The 15273-nt window shown below is 47.7% G+C and overlaps 6 protein-coding genes across 6 annotated transcripts; 4 read left to right on the plus strand and 2 right to left on the minus strand.

The window, feature by feature from the left end:
• The first annotated feature begins 144 nt into the window (after positions 1-144).
• SPPG_02455 (uncharacterized protein) lies at positions 145-4894 on the plus strand. Its single transcript, XM_016750744.1, has 8 exons — positions 145-1373; positions 1443-1814; positions 1875-2092; positions 2149-3246; positions 3307-3451; positions 3520-4112; positions 4174-4382; positions 4439-4894. Exons 1-8 carry the CDS (start codon positions 183-185, stop codon positions 4582-4584), a joined length of 3972 nt encoding a protein of 1323 aa, XP_016609987.1. The 5' UTR covers positions 145-182; the 3' UTR covers positions 4585-4894.
• SPPG_02456 (uncharacterized protein) lies at positions 4632-6320 on the minus strand. Its single transcript, XM_016750745.1, has 7 exons — positions 6222-6320; positions 5676-6102; positions 5476-5604; positions 5263-5412; positions 5074-5195; positions 4900-5007; positions 4632-4834 (listed from the first exon to the last, which is right to left on the minus strand). The coding sequence occupies exons 1-7, from the start codon at positions 6273-6275 to the stop codon at positions 4796-4798; spliced, it is 1029 nt and encodes a 342-aa protein (XP_016609988.1). The 5' UTR covers positions 6276-6320; the 3' UTR covers positions 4632-4795.
• Positions 6321-6423: 103 nt separating this feature from the next.
• SPPG_09025 (N-terminal protein methyltransferase) lies at positions 6424-8230 on the plus strand. The gene is made up of 7 exons (XM_016757178.1): positions 6424-6725; positions 6784-6851; positions 6914-7027; positions 7100-7154; positions 7216-7339; positions 7401-7502; positions 7592-8230. The coding sequence occupies exons 1-7, from the start codon at positions 6437-6439 to the stop codon at positions 7605-7607; spliced, it is 768 nt and encodes a 255-aa protein (XP_016609989.1). The 5' UTR covers positions 6424-6436; the 3' UTR covers positions 7608-8230.
• Positions 8231-9802: 1572 nt separating this feature from the next.
• Positions 9803-12508, plus strand: SPPG_02459 (uncharacterized protein; the record flags this gene model as incomplete). Its single annotated transcript, XM_016750746.1, has 13 exons — positions 9803-9850; positions 9916-10062; positions 10130-10400; positions 10461-10587; positions 10649-10733; positions 10795-10950; positions 11007-11061; positions 11127-11334; positions 11401-11542; positions 11619-11864; positions 11930-12139; positions 12200-12346; positions 12407-12508. The coding sequence occupies 13 exons, from the start codon at positions 9803-9805 to the stop codon at positions 12506-12508; spliced, it is 1944 nt and encodes a 647-aa protein (XP_016609990.1).
• Positions 12509-12762: 254 nt separating this feature from the next.
• SPPG_02460 (rRNA-binding ribosome biosynthesis protein RPF2) lies at positions 12763-14145 on the plus strand. Its single transcript, XM_016750747.1, has 4 exons — positions 12763-12896; positions 12957-13089; positions 13153-13743; positions 13818-14145. Exons 1-4 carry the CDS (start codon positions 12883-12885, stop codon positions 13998-14000), a joined length of 921 nt encoding a protein of 306 aa, XP_016609991.1. The 5' UTR covers positions 12763-12882; the 3' UTR covers positions 14001-14145.
• On the minus strand, positions 14012-15238 carry SPPG_02461 (uncharacterized protein). Its single transcript, XM_016750748.1, has 5 exons — positions 15136-15238; positions 15048-15079; positions 14935-14979; positions 14793-14867; positions 14012-14731 (listed from the first exon to the last, which is right to left on the minus strand). The coding sequence occupies exons 1-5, from the start codon at positions 15219-15221 to the stop codon at positions 14550-14552; spliced, it is 420 nt and encodes a 139-aa protein (XP_016609992.1). The 5' UTR covers positions 15222-15238; the 3' UTR covers positions 14012-14549.
• Positions 15239-15273: the final 35 nt, after the last annotated feature.

Genomic DNA, 15273 nt, shown 5'->3' on the forward strand with positions numbered 1-15273 from the left:
CATGACGAGTGGTAGTTTCCCTACTATCAGATATTCTTGCTATTCGTCATGGCCTACATGATCATAATCTTATTAGATTGGGTATATCGACTAGTTCAACAAACTTGGCTGGCGATCACGTGAAATGGCTGGGCGTCAAAGACTGGGAGCATTAGCCTTACCGCTGTCTTTCCGACAGAGCGATGGGTTTGGATGGGCTACAGTTCCTAGCCCTCGGCCTGCTCTTGTATCCTCACCTTCCCCAGGTCCTGCCATTCCTAGCATTTATAGGTCTCCTTTCTGTAGCTGCGTTTGGAGTCGGCTACTTGTTATTTGGGGCAGCCCAACCACCGCAGCAACCCTGTAAAATACCGTTCGTTCCTCCGGAAGCTGGTACAAGACTTTCGTATACACACCACACTTTAAGAACGGGTAATGGAGAGGAGGAATTGAGGGGTCAGGCCTCTTGGGAAGCTGGGTTGACGGTTGACCCAGGAAATCAGCTTCCAAGGACTTTCGAGGATAGCATAGCTCTCACCTTACGCGAAACAATTCGAGCCCAATTTACAAAACCTTTGTCCAGCATATTTGAGAGACGACCATCTTCAAAAAACTTACAGGGGAGGGCGTTTAACCTTCAACGGACAGAGAGAGATAGTGCAACGGGGCAAGAGGAGTCGGCTGCTAGCGACCATTCTCACGAACTGAGTATATCTCAATCCATTGAGCAAAGCATAGTGGAAACTGTCATTGATCCAAACGTCCAACGTCTCTCCTCCACATTCGCAGCTTGGTATCAAAATCAGCGTCAGCTGCACATTGATAGCCGGATATATGCACAGACTTTGTCGATTGTCCATGAACACATCAGGCAATACAAAAAAGCCAGGCGGGACGTCCTGAGGGAACATGCCGTTGCCCGCTCGTCTAAAAGATTGAGTACATCCCTGAAAAGCCCACCAGTTTTAGGAGATGACAGTCATCAAAGACATTTGGACGAGTTCATTGAGCAGGATGGGTGGGACGATGGTGCACAGCAGGACATAGGAGGAAATTCCTCCCTTCGGCATCATACTGAAGAACTCAATTCACTTATTGTCGAGCGATTGAAAGCGTCGGGTGAACTTCATCCAGCGGCAAGCAAGGGCCCAAAAGAGGAAATGGCATGGCTTCGGTCCCTTGTACAGAAGCTATGGGAGGAGGTGGATTCCATGCAGTCATTGGGAAGACCGAAGGGGACAAATTGGGCCAAGTCGGAATCCAAGGGGGCTTTTCGGACTCCGTCTCGCCTCATGAAAATTTTATTGCGAGAGTGGGTTGTATGCAGAGTTCTGCAGCCTGCTCTCGACCTGGTATGTCATCCTGAATGGATCAACCGCCAGATTTATCAGAAGGTAAGCCTTTCATCGCAGCTGTCAAGTAACAGGTCAGGCCGTAACGGATTTCCTCATATTCCGATGCAGGCAAGGCGTTCATTACTGGCTCATAAAGCAATCAAAAGCTGTCGCTCTACCTTGGAAAGCCATTTCTCTGATTTCCCGCCCGCTTTCATGCAACCTGCGATCAGTAAACGAAGCAACCGCTTCTCGCTTTCTCAAAAGTGGCGTTACCTGGAAGCTTTGGGTCCATATGCCAAGAAAGCAAGATCCACGATTGACGCCCAAGCTGTTCGTTTTCAGATAACTGCTGAAATCCGGAGAATGGTGGAAGCGGGCAAGAATTCAACGGAATCATCCGAAAGCCTTAGACGGTATATAAAAGCTCTTAAAATCCTGCGCGAGAAGCTCGATAAACGGATCGCAATATTGACTGGAATGCATGGGGCGCGCGCTTCGGTAATGGACCTTGTTTCTGATATCTGACAAATATTTTGCAAGTTTCTGATGTCTTCTCAGGATAGTTCGAGAAAGAAGTCCGATCCTGCTATCGCTTCATCGACGGGCACTGGCGACGTGGCGGCACTGACGTTACGGATGTTACTCGATGAATATATGGAGCTTGACGAGGCAAATGCCGGACTGTGTGGGTTATGGTACTTCATTGATTACCTCGAAAAGCAACACGAAGGTGGGATCGCCAAAGTCAGATTTTGGTTAGCCGCTGAAGGGTACAGGTGAGATAATATGGGTGTGGACGCCCAGTGCTTCCATTAACTTGAATAAATTCCAGGAAACTTGTTGGAAGGCTATGCAATAATGGAACGGGTAATGAGGGCGAAATCGTTGGCGTCAATGAGAGGCTGCGTAAGGAAGCAACAAAGATCTATAACACTTTCTTAGCGCCTTCTGGAGGTGATGCACCGCTAGTGGACCTTGGAAACGACATAGTGACCGGAGCGATTAGAGAGTTTATCGCAACCGACAGCACATCGGATGTGGACAGTGGAGATCACCGTTGTGTTCTGATTGCGCAAGAAGGGATTTTTAAAATTCTTGAACTTGACTTCAAGGAGTTCGTCCATTCTGAATCTTACTTTCGCTGGCGAAGTGAAGTCGAAAAATCAAAACTAACTGATCTCGGACATGGAATCCCGTCCAATTCATTCGACCCTCACATGCCCTATCGATCAGGTCCACATGTCTGGGATTTTGCTGATGTCAGTGGTGATATCAAGAAAGGAACTGTTATTCTACTCTTAGATCGAGAGTTAGAGGCAGCCGCACATAGGTTGAATGGATCACCTTCCCCTGAAGGGGAGCACCAAAGGGGCCGGTCTCCTAGCAAAGGGAATACGGGGAAGATGGAATCTCAGAGCGATGTTTCTGTTGATCTGACAATGACTCTATCCGACTCTGACGTTATGCCAGATGGAACGCATGCATCAACTGAGAAGCAAGAACCAGCAGACGAAGAGCCCGACATTCACGCTCCGGGTGAACTTCTATTCAATACCACAAAAGTACAGGAGCTGCAGGAGTCACTGGACAGCGTTTTGGCGCAGCTCAACTGTCTGAATCTACTGGCGGAACGAGCCTTGTCTGTTTCCTCTACATCTAACGAAATTGCTAGCGGGCGGGCATTTATACTGGACCAAACTAGGGAAATATTGCGCCAGGAAATTGGCGATCTGACAAAAGCCAAAGCCAAGTTCGAGAGCAAAGAGCAAAAGGATGCCATTGTTCCCGGACAATGCATTGTCAAAATCGAGGCAGCTGTAGACGATGTTGTGGCTAAGAGCATGGAGGAACCAGGAAAAAGGGTGACGTTCTACCTCGTTCAGGTCAGCCGAGATTTGGAAAGTGGATGGACTGTCCGTCGACGATACAGGTGGGTCAACTCGAATATAGGCGATGTAAGAATCCTTTAGTTATGCACCTTAATCCGCAGTGACTTTGATGCGCTTCACCGCAAGCTCAGCAAAGTTTTTCCGGCTGTCAATGAATACGATCTGCCTGGAAAAGTCTTAGGTTTCCTAAAAGGACGACATGAACTCAAGCAGGCTCGAATGAAAAGCCTGGAGCGATATTTGCAGGTAATTTGGAGAATCATTGGAAAGACCAGCATGTTGCGGAGGACACTAATCCTTCGTCCTCGCCACAGCGATTAGTAGACAATCCAGAAATTGCGCGATCGGATGAACTGCGCGCGTTCCTCTCATCATCAAACGATAGTTTCCGACACACATTATCACCGGCTGCATTCGGCGGCAACAAGGAGGAAGGCTCAACTCTGCAACGCACATCACACAGGCTTGCAAAGTTTATTGCTCCAAGTAGTCGTACGGCATCGTCCTCCTTGCTTATCGCATCGAAAAACATTAGAACCTTTTCCCAGAGCACAGGGGACCTGCGGCTTCAGGACGACTCTTTTATGCAGTCTACCAAAGGCATAGAAAGAATCGGCCAGGAAGGTCGAAACCGCTCAGCGACTGACGTCGGCAAAGACCTCGACTATGACCATGATGAGTCAGAGGACGATGAGCTCGATAAATCATGGGAGTATTCCACCGAGGAAGGGAGGAACGTAGGGCAGGGAACAAATGATATACCTGCGCATGTCAGTCTACTTGGCGAACCCCTTTGTTTTCTTCTTATGGAAATATACGAGTTCAGGGAACAGAATCCGTGGCTACGTCGAAGTGCTGCTGCCATGTTGATCAGACAGAGCTTGGGGGGTAGAGATAGTCTCGATAGGTAAATGCTATTGTGCATTCACAGCCAGATGGACGCCACTGACACCGGTGCTTAATGGTAGTCAGCTGTCTGCAATGCTGCGTAACACCAGCTCAGATGAAAGTATTATAGGATGGCTGAGTGCGTTTCGGAAACGGCTTCGATCGGCAGGAGAAAGCGGGCAGGCCCCAGTCTTCCAGGAATTGTTTGAAAAAGTTTCTCCCCAGGCAGAAGAAGATGCGGGGGCAACGAGAGCGGAGGCTAAGGAAAAACTGATATCAGCGTGGCCTGGTATGGAAGTCAGTCTTATGTCAATCACGTTCTGCGCTGATGATTACCCTGCTTAGCGGCCTTTACTCGTGTGTTGGGTGCAGAAGCATCAGTCCAGGGAACGAGCAGACTTTTTGATCTTCTGCAAAATGCCACTCTCAACAAGCATTTGGCGTATAGCTTGCTGGACGGACTCATTACTACAATATTGGGCGATACTTAGCACCTGCCTGTGGTCGGCGATGAGACCAAATGGTCACTTCTACGCTATCTTGCACAAAAACGCCATGGCCATTGGTGACGGTCAATTCTATAACCAGGGCTCCTTGGCAAGCAACTATTATTAAATGGTAATTTATGATGCTTGCATGAGATTGAAGAATGGATAGTTTATAAAACTCTACATGGCCCACTGCTAACTCCGACATCTACACTTAAATCTTGTCAACCTTGCTTGTAATGTCCGGAATGGCCTGCATTTTCGCCAGGTACGTTAGATAGGGATAATGAGCGAGAGCGTCAGAATAGGATCATATACCTTGAACAGGTCATCGACGAGGCCGTAATCTGCTACTTGGAAGATGGGTGCATCGCCATCTTTGTTAATGGCAACGATGCACTTCGAGTCCTTCATACCAGCCAAGTGCTATAAGAATGCCAAACGTCAGTGACGAGATGTTTCATCATTTGTCCAGAGGTATAGTAGACGCACCTGAATAGCACCAGAGATACCAACGGCAATGTAGAGTTCGGGAGCAATGATCTTACCGGTTTGACCGATTTGCAAGTCATTGCTAACGAAACCAGCGTCAACCGCCGCTCGGGAGGCACCAACTACCGGAAATCGCAAGATTCATATGTAAAACGTCAGAGTACCAAAATTTGGGTGTTGCAAACGTACCGGCAGCTCCCAATTTATCGGCAAGATCGTACAAGAGTTTGAAGTTCTCGCCATTTTTCATACCACGACCTCCTCCGATGACAACTTTTGCGCTGCCGAGCTCAGGTCGATCGCTTTTCGCGATCTCTTCCTTAATCCATTCTGTGGGAGCTGCAACGTGTGATTGATGTCTTAGAACCGCCGCCTAAGGAACAGATGACCCATGGTACCTACAAGCAGTGTCTGCGGATGGTGCAGATTCTGTGGACGCGGAACCGCCGCTCGCCGCAGCCGGGAATGCGGTGGTACGCACAGTAATGACTTTGATGGGCTCCTTTGACTTCACAGTTGCAACGGCATTTCCTGACAGAATGGCAAACCCAGTGTCAGGAGTACTTGGCTGCGCCAAAACCATGAGAATTCGCTGCCCTCACCAGCATAGATTGGTCGGACAAATGTATCCTCTCCCTCAACCCCGATGACATCCGATACTTGGTTCACATCCAAAAGGGCGGCCGCTCTGGGTAGAACGTTCTTTCCAAATGCACTGTGTGGTGCAACGACATGCGTAAAGCTTCCGGCCTTCGTGGCTGCTACAATCAACGGTGCAAGCGTTTCGGGGAGGGCATGTGCGTAAGCATCATGCTTAGCTACTAGAACCTTGTTGACCCCCTGCAGGCCAGCTACAGACTTAGCAACTGCGTCGGGAGCAGAGCCGGCGACCAGAGCGGTGACAGATCCACCAATTTTCGTGGCTGCCGTAATGGCATTCAGTGTGGACGAGGCAACCGCGTCATTCTTGTGTTCGACAAGAACGAGTGTACTGGCATTTCGGCTCGCCGCGAAACTTCGGAGGCTAAGCTGATATGAACAACAAAGTGGAATGGAACACACAATTATTATCAATATTTGGAGTTATCTGTCCGCAGCACCAATACAAGATCTACAAGTATCGGCAAAGCAATGCAAAGAGCACATACCTGGTTAGCAACAGCTGCACGCGACCGCACCGAAAGAAGTGAACGAGAAAACATTGGTGCAATGTAGGTGATGACCGCCGAACGAAAGATGCTCCAGACGTTGCTAACATCCAGTGTGCTGCATGATGGCGATGGTGAGTCACTGTTGCCATGACAAGCGGGATGATTCGGGCGGGCACACAAGCCTTTTATTTGCGCTGGTGGAAATTTGGGCCATGACACATAGGAGGGAGGAAGGAACTCCTTCGGAAGGTGGCCATGCAACATCCTCAGAGGCGACGGAACTTCCTATAAAGGTCGGAGGACCGACTTGGTATAGCGATGCGGCACAATATTGGGACCAAGTTGAACCAACAGTGGAGGGCATGTTGGGGGGTTTTGGGCAGTTGACCGACCTAGATAGCACAAGTTCGCTTCGATTTATTGATGAATTTATCAACGGAAAGAAGGGGCCAGGTGGAAGGATTGTTAAACCACCGCGTATTGGCAAGACTCTGGCTTGCGGTTTGTATTTTACTAGATATCTCAATCGACGCGTATCGTTTAAATATTGAAGCGCCAGATTGCGGTGCGGGAATCGGTCGAGTATCGAAGAACTTTTTATTGAAAGCATTTGATCGTGTCGACTTGGTAAGCCGTAACCCGAAATCATTCATGTGGTCGGTATATTGATACCCCGCTCAATTTTATAGGTCGAACAAAATCCCAAATTTCTCGAGGAGGCAGAGGCTTCATTCCTTGGTAAGGAATATGCTGCACGGGTCGACAGGTTTATCCCAAAAGGATTGCAAGAGTTCTCCCCAGAGGTACAGTAATATTTTTACAAAACAGGACTCGGAAGTTTACAATAGATCAAATATCTTAATTAAACGGTTCAGGAAGGAAGATACGATTTGATCTGGACTCAATGGGTTCTTGGCCATCTAACGGACGGTAGGTATGTTTGATCTAGCAAGTCTCGAGTTGATGAACCTAATGGCCTGTATGTCGTCAGATGATTTTATCGCCTTCTTCCAGAGATGCAAGCAGGGATTGAAGCCAAATGGCTTGATTGGTGTGAAGGAAAACGTGACCTCCCAAGGTGTTGATGTTGACAAGGAAGACAGCAGCGTCACTAGGTAAGTCCATGAGCCAACGTTCGCGGTATGGAAAACGTTCCTTCGTAATGATCTCTCCTAGATCTAATGCGATACTCAAAGAACTGTTCGCAAAAGCTGGCCTGCGTTTGATTAAAGAAGAAAAACAAAAAGGCTTCCCACAAGGACTGTATGGCGTGTATATGTGAGTTACAGAGATATCTCTCAGTGTTTGGCATGTCCGGACACTCTGTGCATGAGCCAGTCCGGTAACCGATGTCTCCATCACGTAAGGTATATGCTTGAATAGGCTTCCTCGGACGTATACATGGTCCCCAGGGTTTGGTTTGGGGCTCGCCCACCATGGAAAGCGTTTGTGACAAGTTGACAAAGAGTCATTAAGCAAGCCGCTGTGTACACGTACGAAAAAAGGGTTTCTGCTGCTTTCAAGGGTTGTTAACTCGTTAGCACATTGCACCCGCCATATGTGATACCGGAATATTGTCGTTGGTCATTGTTATTTTACAGTCGGCTCCGCTTTTCGTCAGTATCATAAGAATTAGAATAAGAACTACTTGCAAGTGCATATAACGAGACTAGGAGGGTCTGCGTAGCATCTACAATGCAGAGTCCTTCCAGACTGCTTCCCTGCTTCTGGGCTCTGTTGTCTCGACCGCCCAACCTTGGGAACCTCTTGTGCTTTGTTTACCTATGCGCTGAAATGATGAACGCTCTGACGGCAGCAGAATCAGGTCGCGAGCGCATATTGTTGGGCAAATCGCTTTTGGACCTGGTTCACTCAGAAGATGTACCAGGTCTGTTAAGTGGAAGAGCTTTCGAGGAGGAGAGGTTCCCTCGGTATGTACCGCTTTTTAGTTGGTTCACAAATTTAGAATAAATCTATCCTTATGCACGTCCAGGTTCAGGCTACGGAATTTCTTGTTCGCTACTACTGATGACCCCCTGCTGCCACAGTTTCTATGGTTAACTGCTTCTGTGACACGCATTTCTGCAGATCTAGTTCTCGCTTTCTTCCATTTCGCACATTTCAACGATATGCACTCTGTGCAACCCTCATCGCGACTGCCATTCTTAGATCGTCACCTATGCCGGACGCAATGTGCGTGGAGACCGGAAGATACGCAGAGGGTGGTGACGGTCATGGGCGGTGATCCCAATGTTCAAGGGGCATTCGATGTTGAGCAGCTGGCGGTCCTTCTTAATTTGCCTCGTGATTCACCATCCGAGCGACCAACTCAAACCAGTACACGACTGGCTGTATCAGGCATTTTAGGCGATATGATTTGGGACGCCGCTTCGCGTACGGCGAACTCGGTGACCCTTGTGTCTGTTCCTTTTGTAAGTATTTATCGTACATACAGCTCATGGGGACTACTCATCGATTCTTCCCAATGCGATGAAACTACCCATCAGTTTTTGACCCAACCAAATCTCATCTCTGCCGCGTGGAGTCCAGTCGAGTACATACTCCTGACACAATGGTTGCAAAGGTCAATATTTTTGCAACCGCACTTACCTGAGCAGTTTCACACTCGACACAGCTACCAATGTGAAAGTCAATTGTCTCAGCATTCGCGCCGTTTTGTACTGGCGTCATCTCTGGCATTCCTACATGGGGACACACTACTGATAATAACACATCTCGGGTCAACACCAGGTCTCGCACCCGTCCGACCGCTGTTCAGTCCGCCAGTGATTAACATGCAAACTCCTCTTGGCGACCCGATGAGCAGTCTGCCTTCCGGAGATCCGCTTTCGCGACAGCTGCTTCCCGAACCCTAAATCGGTCGCTTGAACCGCCATTACCGCCGATGCAAATGCGTTCTCATCTGCCCTCATTGCCCCCGATAACAGAATTACTCTCCTATGTCGGAGAAAGCTGCTCAGCTCAGGATGGCGGTCAACAAGGTATACCTGTTACAGATGTGTTGTGATCCGGCACACCGCCTATCAGCTGATAGTAATTTCCAATTATCAAAGCATTTGAGACACCCGCAGACAAACGATCCGGCGAATGGCTTACGTTTGAGGGTCCCCGAGTTATGAAGTTATTGCAACCCCCGTCGATACCTTTACGTTTACCCACGCCCGAACATGCGAGAGAGGACCGCCGTTCGTTTGCAGGACGAAGCGACTTTATGGATCGCTTCTGTCGGTCTTGCGATCCGAGCTCAAGGGGACTGAGGAAAAACTCGTAAAGATGCAACTCTCATTATGATCACAATGACATATCTGTCTAACATCAGCAAACACTGGACTATGCAGTATTTGCGAAGCATGCGGGTTTCTGATAGTATGATATGCTGCATATTTTTGTTACCCTCTGGTATTATACGCTAGATCATCTTATGTGTTAGGTGTGGTCGCATAATATGGCCCGTGCATGCTATTTGTTCTTTGTTTATTTTCATGAGTTCACGTGTTTCTCGGATCCAAACCCAACTTGGTCATGTCATGCTGCGATCTCTAACATGACTTTGGAGCATGGAAGAGTTGGAAGTACTTAGGGGCTTACACGATGCCCTTCAAGCAGTACGTACCATTGTCGAATTATATGACTTGGGGGCGGCGTTCTTTTTATTCACCTAATGGTCCAGTGTGTCGACGATGACCGTGCACTCGATGCCTTCTTCAAACATCTCCAAGATTGGCTGGCTGACCCAGGCCGCTTCACTCCCAGCCAGCAGCTTGAGTTTTTTGAGACGCTACGTGGGTTGCTACTAACGTCGGAAGGTTACGCGAGGGTATGAAGGTTCAGTTTGAGGGATCGCCAACGGCGGAATGCAACCTGTAATAACAATACTCGTTCAGCCGGTCCTAGTAGAACATGGTTGGGAGGTGGCAAGACTTTTGGGCCCATATATTGCCCCTCCGGAACTTGACCTTGAGGGCAACGCCGAAAAAGTCAGTGACATTTCAAAGCTCTTGCTTCGAGGGATTGCAGCAGAATGCCATCCTCGGGAACTTGCGATGTTCTCCTTGGAATACGTCAGCGAGCTTCGTTGGGATTATGCGGAGGATTCAAGTATGCTATATCACAAGATGGCAGTTTTTATGGAATTTGCAAATGTGTGGGTTAAAGGTACGTACCTGGTGGATGTTCAACAGGGTGGATCCAATTCTTACATCACCGCCCGGGCAGCTATTGGCAGGATAAAACCGACCCGGCTTTCGGTCTTCATGCAGAGCGCTTTGCCAACGATACTCCGGGCCGTGGAAGTCTGTGATCATCTACGCAGTGTAACTTTTCCGGCGGAGACTGACAAAAGGTAAGGTGTGATAAGTAATGCCATATCTTCGTCTCATAATTCAATGACAACGCACTTGCAGAATTTCCAGTATGCATGATGTCCTCTTGCGATTCTATCTGGATGTATTGGAAGAGCTTACTAGAGTGGTTGATGAAGTGCGAGAGGTAAAAACGGTAAAAGCCTGAATTGGACATTGAACATATTAAGATCTCCTATCCAATGCAGCGTGCAGATGCAACTGAACAGGAGCGTCAGCGGTTTCTCTTGGCATATTTCGTTTTTGAAATTTGTCGAGGAAGCGTGGCAAATCTCCCTCTTGCGTTAATGGAAAGCAAAAGCCGACGAGCGGTCTCTTATTGGGGAGACCTGCATCGTCTACTGGTAAGGCCTCGCCACGCGGATGCTGCGAAACAGGACTGCCTTCCTCATTTTTCTAGGCTACAGGTCGCGCCATAGGGCTAACGCTGTCGACCTTGCTAAGCGCCAAATGTGGTAAGTTTATGATGTATATGGGTCGAAGCATAGTTATCATTCTTGGTCTCTGACAGTCTAGTAAGGCAATTCCAAAGCTGTCGGCGTGGATCTACAGTGGTCATCCGTTGGACGCTCGATTTTCATTGTCTTGGCGATTGTTCAGTACACTTTAAATGAAGCTGCGGAGAAGTCTGCCGCCGAGTGTGGGGATTCCCCCTTATTTTTGGAGAGGCTAAATTCGGAATGGCTGTTGACAGCACTGCAGACTGACATACAGACATTGATCAGCAGGTACCTGGACGTTCAAAGCTACTCACAGCTGCTAAAGACCTGACACTGATTTTATACATTTACTAGACCAGAGCAAGTAGATGCTGAATTGGCGGATAAGGCACTCTTCGCACTGGATGTCTGTATTCAGAGAGTACCACGTGAGAGCTTAAACATGACCTCATTTGAGGCGTCAACAAATGGGACCACTTTAAAGGAGCTTGTTCTGGTGAGAAAGACTAACTTGCATTACTTCATATATGATGCACTTGCTTGTGAGCCCAACTTACACTTTGGCTGTTTAGTCCTGTTTGACATTCATGGCTTTAACTCCACATCACCAACCACGCGCGAAGTGCTTCGCCCTTTTCAAAGAACTCATTTGGCGCTTGGAGGAAGAAGCCCGTGTATCAGTTCTGGTTCAGATGCTAACTGACACGCCTTTGGTAAGCGTGCAAATTGCAGCCCTCTCGATATTGAAGGACAATGTACACGAATGCTGGAACAGATATGATCCCGCGCGGCCGCTCGACCGGGTGGACCACAAACCGGTAAGTATAGGAGGTTCCGTTTTAGGATTGGGTGGTGCTACCGTCTCTTACTCGATGAAAATTAGAGGTATTCGCTCTTTGCAGGCCCTTTCCTAACAGAAACATTCTTGTCTGTGCTTCTCGATCCAACCTCCATTCCTTATCGAGCGATTATGTCCGCTCATTGCAACATTTTGAATGACGACGATGCCTTCTTTGAGAAACATGGATTGGTCATGCACACCCTGAATCTGTATTTGTACACGTTGATTAGAGACAAGCCGGATATCAACAAGGTAGGTTCCATGGTGGATTGTGTTGGACCTTGCGACTAGCTAAGATGTAATGGACGTCAGACCGGATTATGGACGCACGCTCATCTGGATTCCACCATGCGTCGTATGATCAAACCTCTTCAAGATCGGGTCATTGTTCTTCAAAAGCAGGTTAGCAGAAAGTTGGCTACAGTTCAAGATGATAATCCAGGAGAAACGAAGCAAGAGGTTGTTATGCTAGGTTGGATGCATAGCGTAAGAAAAGTTTTACTAAAACCGGTCTCACAGGATTTATATTCGAATAGCTTTTCACTCGATCTCATGGATGATGTCCTTGGTAGAGTAGTGGATCGCATGAACACAGGACGAGCTGTGTTGGATGACATGTAACTTAGTGAGGATTCTTCTGGTGGCCGTGGATAATGCTTCTGCAATGTGGACGAAGCAGTAATCTTTACAATCCTCTGTGAGTTGAGGGGGGAGTTGAGTGAATACCGTTCCAATGTATATATGGTTTACAATCGCATTGTGTCAAGGAAGGCGCCATGAACGTTCACGATATCGTGGCAGCTGCGGGATCTTAAATGAATTGATTACGTTCCAACCAATTGATTGGTGACTTGTTTTTTGGTTGAAGGTTGCTGCTTTGCGATCTCTTTCCAAGAAGCATTTTCTTTCGAGGGTCTAGTTCGCGGTCTTGCCACATTAGAATATATATCTATACCTTTTGTTTCTGCGCTCTTGCTGAAGGGATTTAACTGAGAATGCTCAGAACAGTGTGAGTTTTCCGTGAATGCAAAAAAATGACCGACCAGAAGGGTTGACAGTTGGACAACAGGAAAGCTCGCACTGCAGCTGGAAAGCGTGCTCTAAAGAAACGTGAGCCTCAAACTATCGAGGAAGCCAAGCCTGCAGTGTTTATTAAAGGCACTACAACGAGCCAGCTCGTAATGTCGGTCCTTAAGGATTTGGTAGGGTGGCAATATTTGGTATGCTGTCCCCACAAACTTGCCTGTAACTTCTCTGATTTTCAGTATTCGCTCAAACGCCCGGATGCTGTACTATTTGGCAAACGCAATGAAGTCAGACCTTTCGACGACCCTCGCCCTCTTGAATTCTTCTCTCAAAAGAATGATGCTGCACTATTTGTCATTGCAAGTCATAGCAAGAAGAGGCCTCACAACCTTGTGTTTGCGCGAACATTTGACTACCAACTTTTAGATATGGTGGAGGTCGGAGTGGAAAAAGGGGTTCCTATGGAGATGTTCAAAACGACGAAATCCGCAGTTGGTCATCGACCACTACTTGTCTTTTCTGGGGATGCGTGGGACTCTACAGACGAGCTCCGCACCCTCAAATCCATCCTTCTCGATATGTACCGTGGGGCAACCAGTAACGACATGGTAAATTTAGCGGGGGTGGAGCACCTTATTTGCATTACAGCAGAGAGTGCACAGAAAGTATATCTGCGGACATATACGATACAACTGAAGAAGAGTGGAACACGATTACCAAGGGTAGAGTTGGAGGAAATGGGACCTGCTTGTGATTTGGTTATCAGGCGTTGTAGGACCGCAGACACGGATCTGTGGAAGGCAGCCACTAGGGTGCCCAAGGAGCTGAAGGTAGGAAACTGCACATGCACGTCGCCTTTCATTTCTTTGGTTCGGATTACTCATATGCATACACCGCGGTACAGCCTCAGAAGGAAAAGAATATTGAACGGAATGAGCTTGGTGATAAGATGGGACGAATTCACATGCACAAGCAGGATCTCGGAAAGCTGCAGACAAGGAAGATGAAGGGTTTGAAGCGAGGTCCTGCAGAAGATGAGAACGAGGATGAGGAGGAAGGACAAAGCAAAAAGCGAAGAGAGGATTGACTGTATATAGGTGTGGCTGATGACTGATCGTCGTTATTGATGCTTTGTATTACATTTTGTATATTTACTTGCATAACTTAGTCTTGCTCGTCTACATTTAAGTACATTATTGAAGCTCCATCCTACAATCGCATGAAACTCCAGATATATTTTGTAAAAAGTCCACCCCCTCGAAATAGTTTCCAATAGCTGATCACCACGGAAACTGTCGATACTACTACCTTTCTCCATGGTATATAGCTTGCAAGTGATTATCTATCGTAACGGCCAGACGGGAGAAAGACTTCCGAGCCACCACCTTCTTGCGCAACAGGCCCTTTTATCGACTGATGTGCAGCGTGCTGAGGGTGTCGAGAAGCATATTCACCTCTATATCCACGATTGTAATTTTGGCGTTCTCGTCAAATATTCTCCAAGTCGGCGGACAGCGTTTTGTCCGCCCATTCATTTCGGAGTTACAACCTCGACTCAACTTCCGCAGCGATATACAAGTCAAGCATAAGATCCAGCCCATTTGAAAGTCCCGGCGGTCAGTGCAACTGGCGCATCCTACTCCGGGGTTCGCGGTCCGGCAACGGTTTCAATTGCCTTTTCGGCAAACTCTCGAAATATAGGTATTTGCTCCATTGCCTGGTCTAATGCCTTCTCTGGGTCCTGCGCCGAATCAAGCTCTTTTAGAATCTTCTGTAAATCCACGTTTGAGAGTATATCACTGATATCCTTGGACGCTCCTAGGAGACGCATGAGATGGTTACGGAGCAGGCATAAATCCAAAACTTAATGCCTCCTAACCTAATCTTCCCAGCTGCTCATCCGTCAGCAGACTGCCTTCCTCATCCATATCTTTCAGGGGCGCACTTACGGGCTCTATTACCGAAGTTAACACACTGTTAACATGGATTTTCCATATTGGCTAGTAGTTGGTAGTTCTTACTTTCTTTAGGACTTTCTTCAGAAATCGGAGGGGAGCATGGTGTTTCTAAACAATAGCTATGTCTAGTAATAGTCCCAAGGATGATAGAAAAGTAGCGCAAAAAAGTATAATACCTTTATGTTTTTTGTAACATGCCAAAGAGCAACTGGAACGATAGATCAGTACTGCGACCAGGCAGGCTTCGTAGTATTCAGCACTTACTATGGCAGGATGCAAGTTGAACACTTGTATTTTGCAGCCTGCTCTTTGCAGACTTGGCAGGCTGCCTTGCCATGGATCACGGACATTGTTATAGATTACTTTCAGGAAGGTCAAGGTGGAAAGCGCAGGATCTGGGTT

The sequence above is a fragment of the Spizellomyces punctatus genome (assembly GCF_000182565.1).
Source record: "Spizellomyces punctatus DAOM BR117 chromosome Unknown supercont1.4, whole genome shotgun sequence".
NCBI lineage: Eukaryota > Fungi > Chytridiomycota > Chytridiomycetes > Spizellomycetales > Spizellomycetaceae > Spizellomyces > Spizellomyces punctatus.

Excerpts from the sequence above, each read along its gene's own strand:
- SPPG_02455 (XM_016750744.1), top strand. The coding sequence starts at position 183 with ATGGGTTTGGATGGGCTACAGTTCCTAGCCCTCGGCCTGCTCTTGTAT. Across the intron at positions 1,815-1,874 it reads TGCATGGGGCGCGCGCTTCG|GATAGTTCGAGAAAGAAGTC; the intron begins GTAATGGACCTT and ends ATGTCTTCTCAG. Across the intron at positions 2,093-2,148 it reads TTAGCCGCTGAAGGGTACAG|GAAACTTGTTGGAAGGCTAT; the intron begins GTGAGATAATAT and ends AATAAATTCCAG.
- SPPG_02456 (XM_016750745.1), bottom strand. The coding sequence starts at position 6,275 with ATGTTTTCTCGTTCACTTCTTTCGGTGCGGTCGCGTGCAGCTGTTGCT. Across the intron at positions 5,605-5,675 it reads TGTCCGACCAATCTATGCTG|GAAATGCCGTTGCAACTGTG; the intron begins GTGAGGGCAGCG and ends CCATTCTGTCAG. Across the intron at positions 5,196-5,262 it reads CGATAAATTGGGAGCTGCCG|TTGGTGCCTCCCGAGCGGCG; the intron begins GTACGTTTGCAA and ends GATTTCCGGTAG.
- SPPG_09025 (XM_016757178.1), top strand. The coding sequence starts at position 6,437 with ATGACACATAGGAGGGAGGAAGGAACTCCTTCGGAAGGTGGCCATGCA. Across the intron at positions 6,852-6,913 it reads CATTTGATCGTGTCGACTTG|GTCGAACAAAATCCCAAATT; the intron begins GTAAGCCGTAAC and ends TCAATTTTATAG. Across the intron at positions 7,028-7,099 it reads TGCAAGAGTTCTCCCCAGAG|GAAGGAAGATACGATTTGAT; the intron begins GTACAGTAATAT and ends TAAACGGTTCAG.
- SPPG_02460 (XM_016750747.1), top strand. Across the intron at positions 13,090-13,152 it reads TGTCGGTCCTTAAGGATTTG|TATTCGCTCAAACGCCCGGA; the intron begins GTAGGGTGGCAA and ends TCTGATTTTCAG. Across the intron at positions 13,744-13,817 it reads GGGTGCCCAAGGAGCTGAAG|CCTCAGAAGGAAAAGAATAT; the intron begins GTAGGAAACTGC and ends ACCGCGGTACAG.
- SPPG_02461 (XM_016750748.1), bottom strand. The coding sequence starts at position 15,221 with ATGTCCGTGATCCATGGCAAGGCAGCCTGCCAAGTCTGCAAAGAGCAG. Across the intron at positions 14,980-15,047 it reads ATGTTACAAAAAACATAAAG|AAACACCATGCTCCCCTCCG; the intron begins GTATTATACTTT and ends GCTATTGTTTAG. Across the intron at positions 14,732-14,792 it reads TGAGCAGCTGGGAAGATTAG|GAGCGTCCAAGGATATCAGT; the intron begins GTTAGGAGGCAT and ends TGCGTCTCCTAG.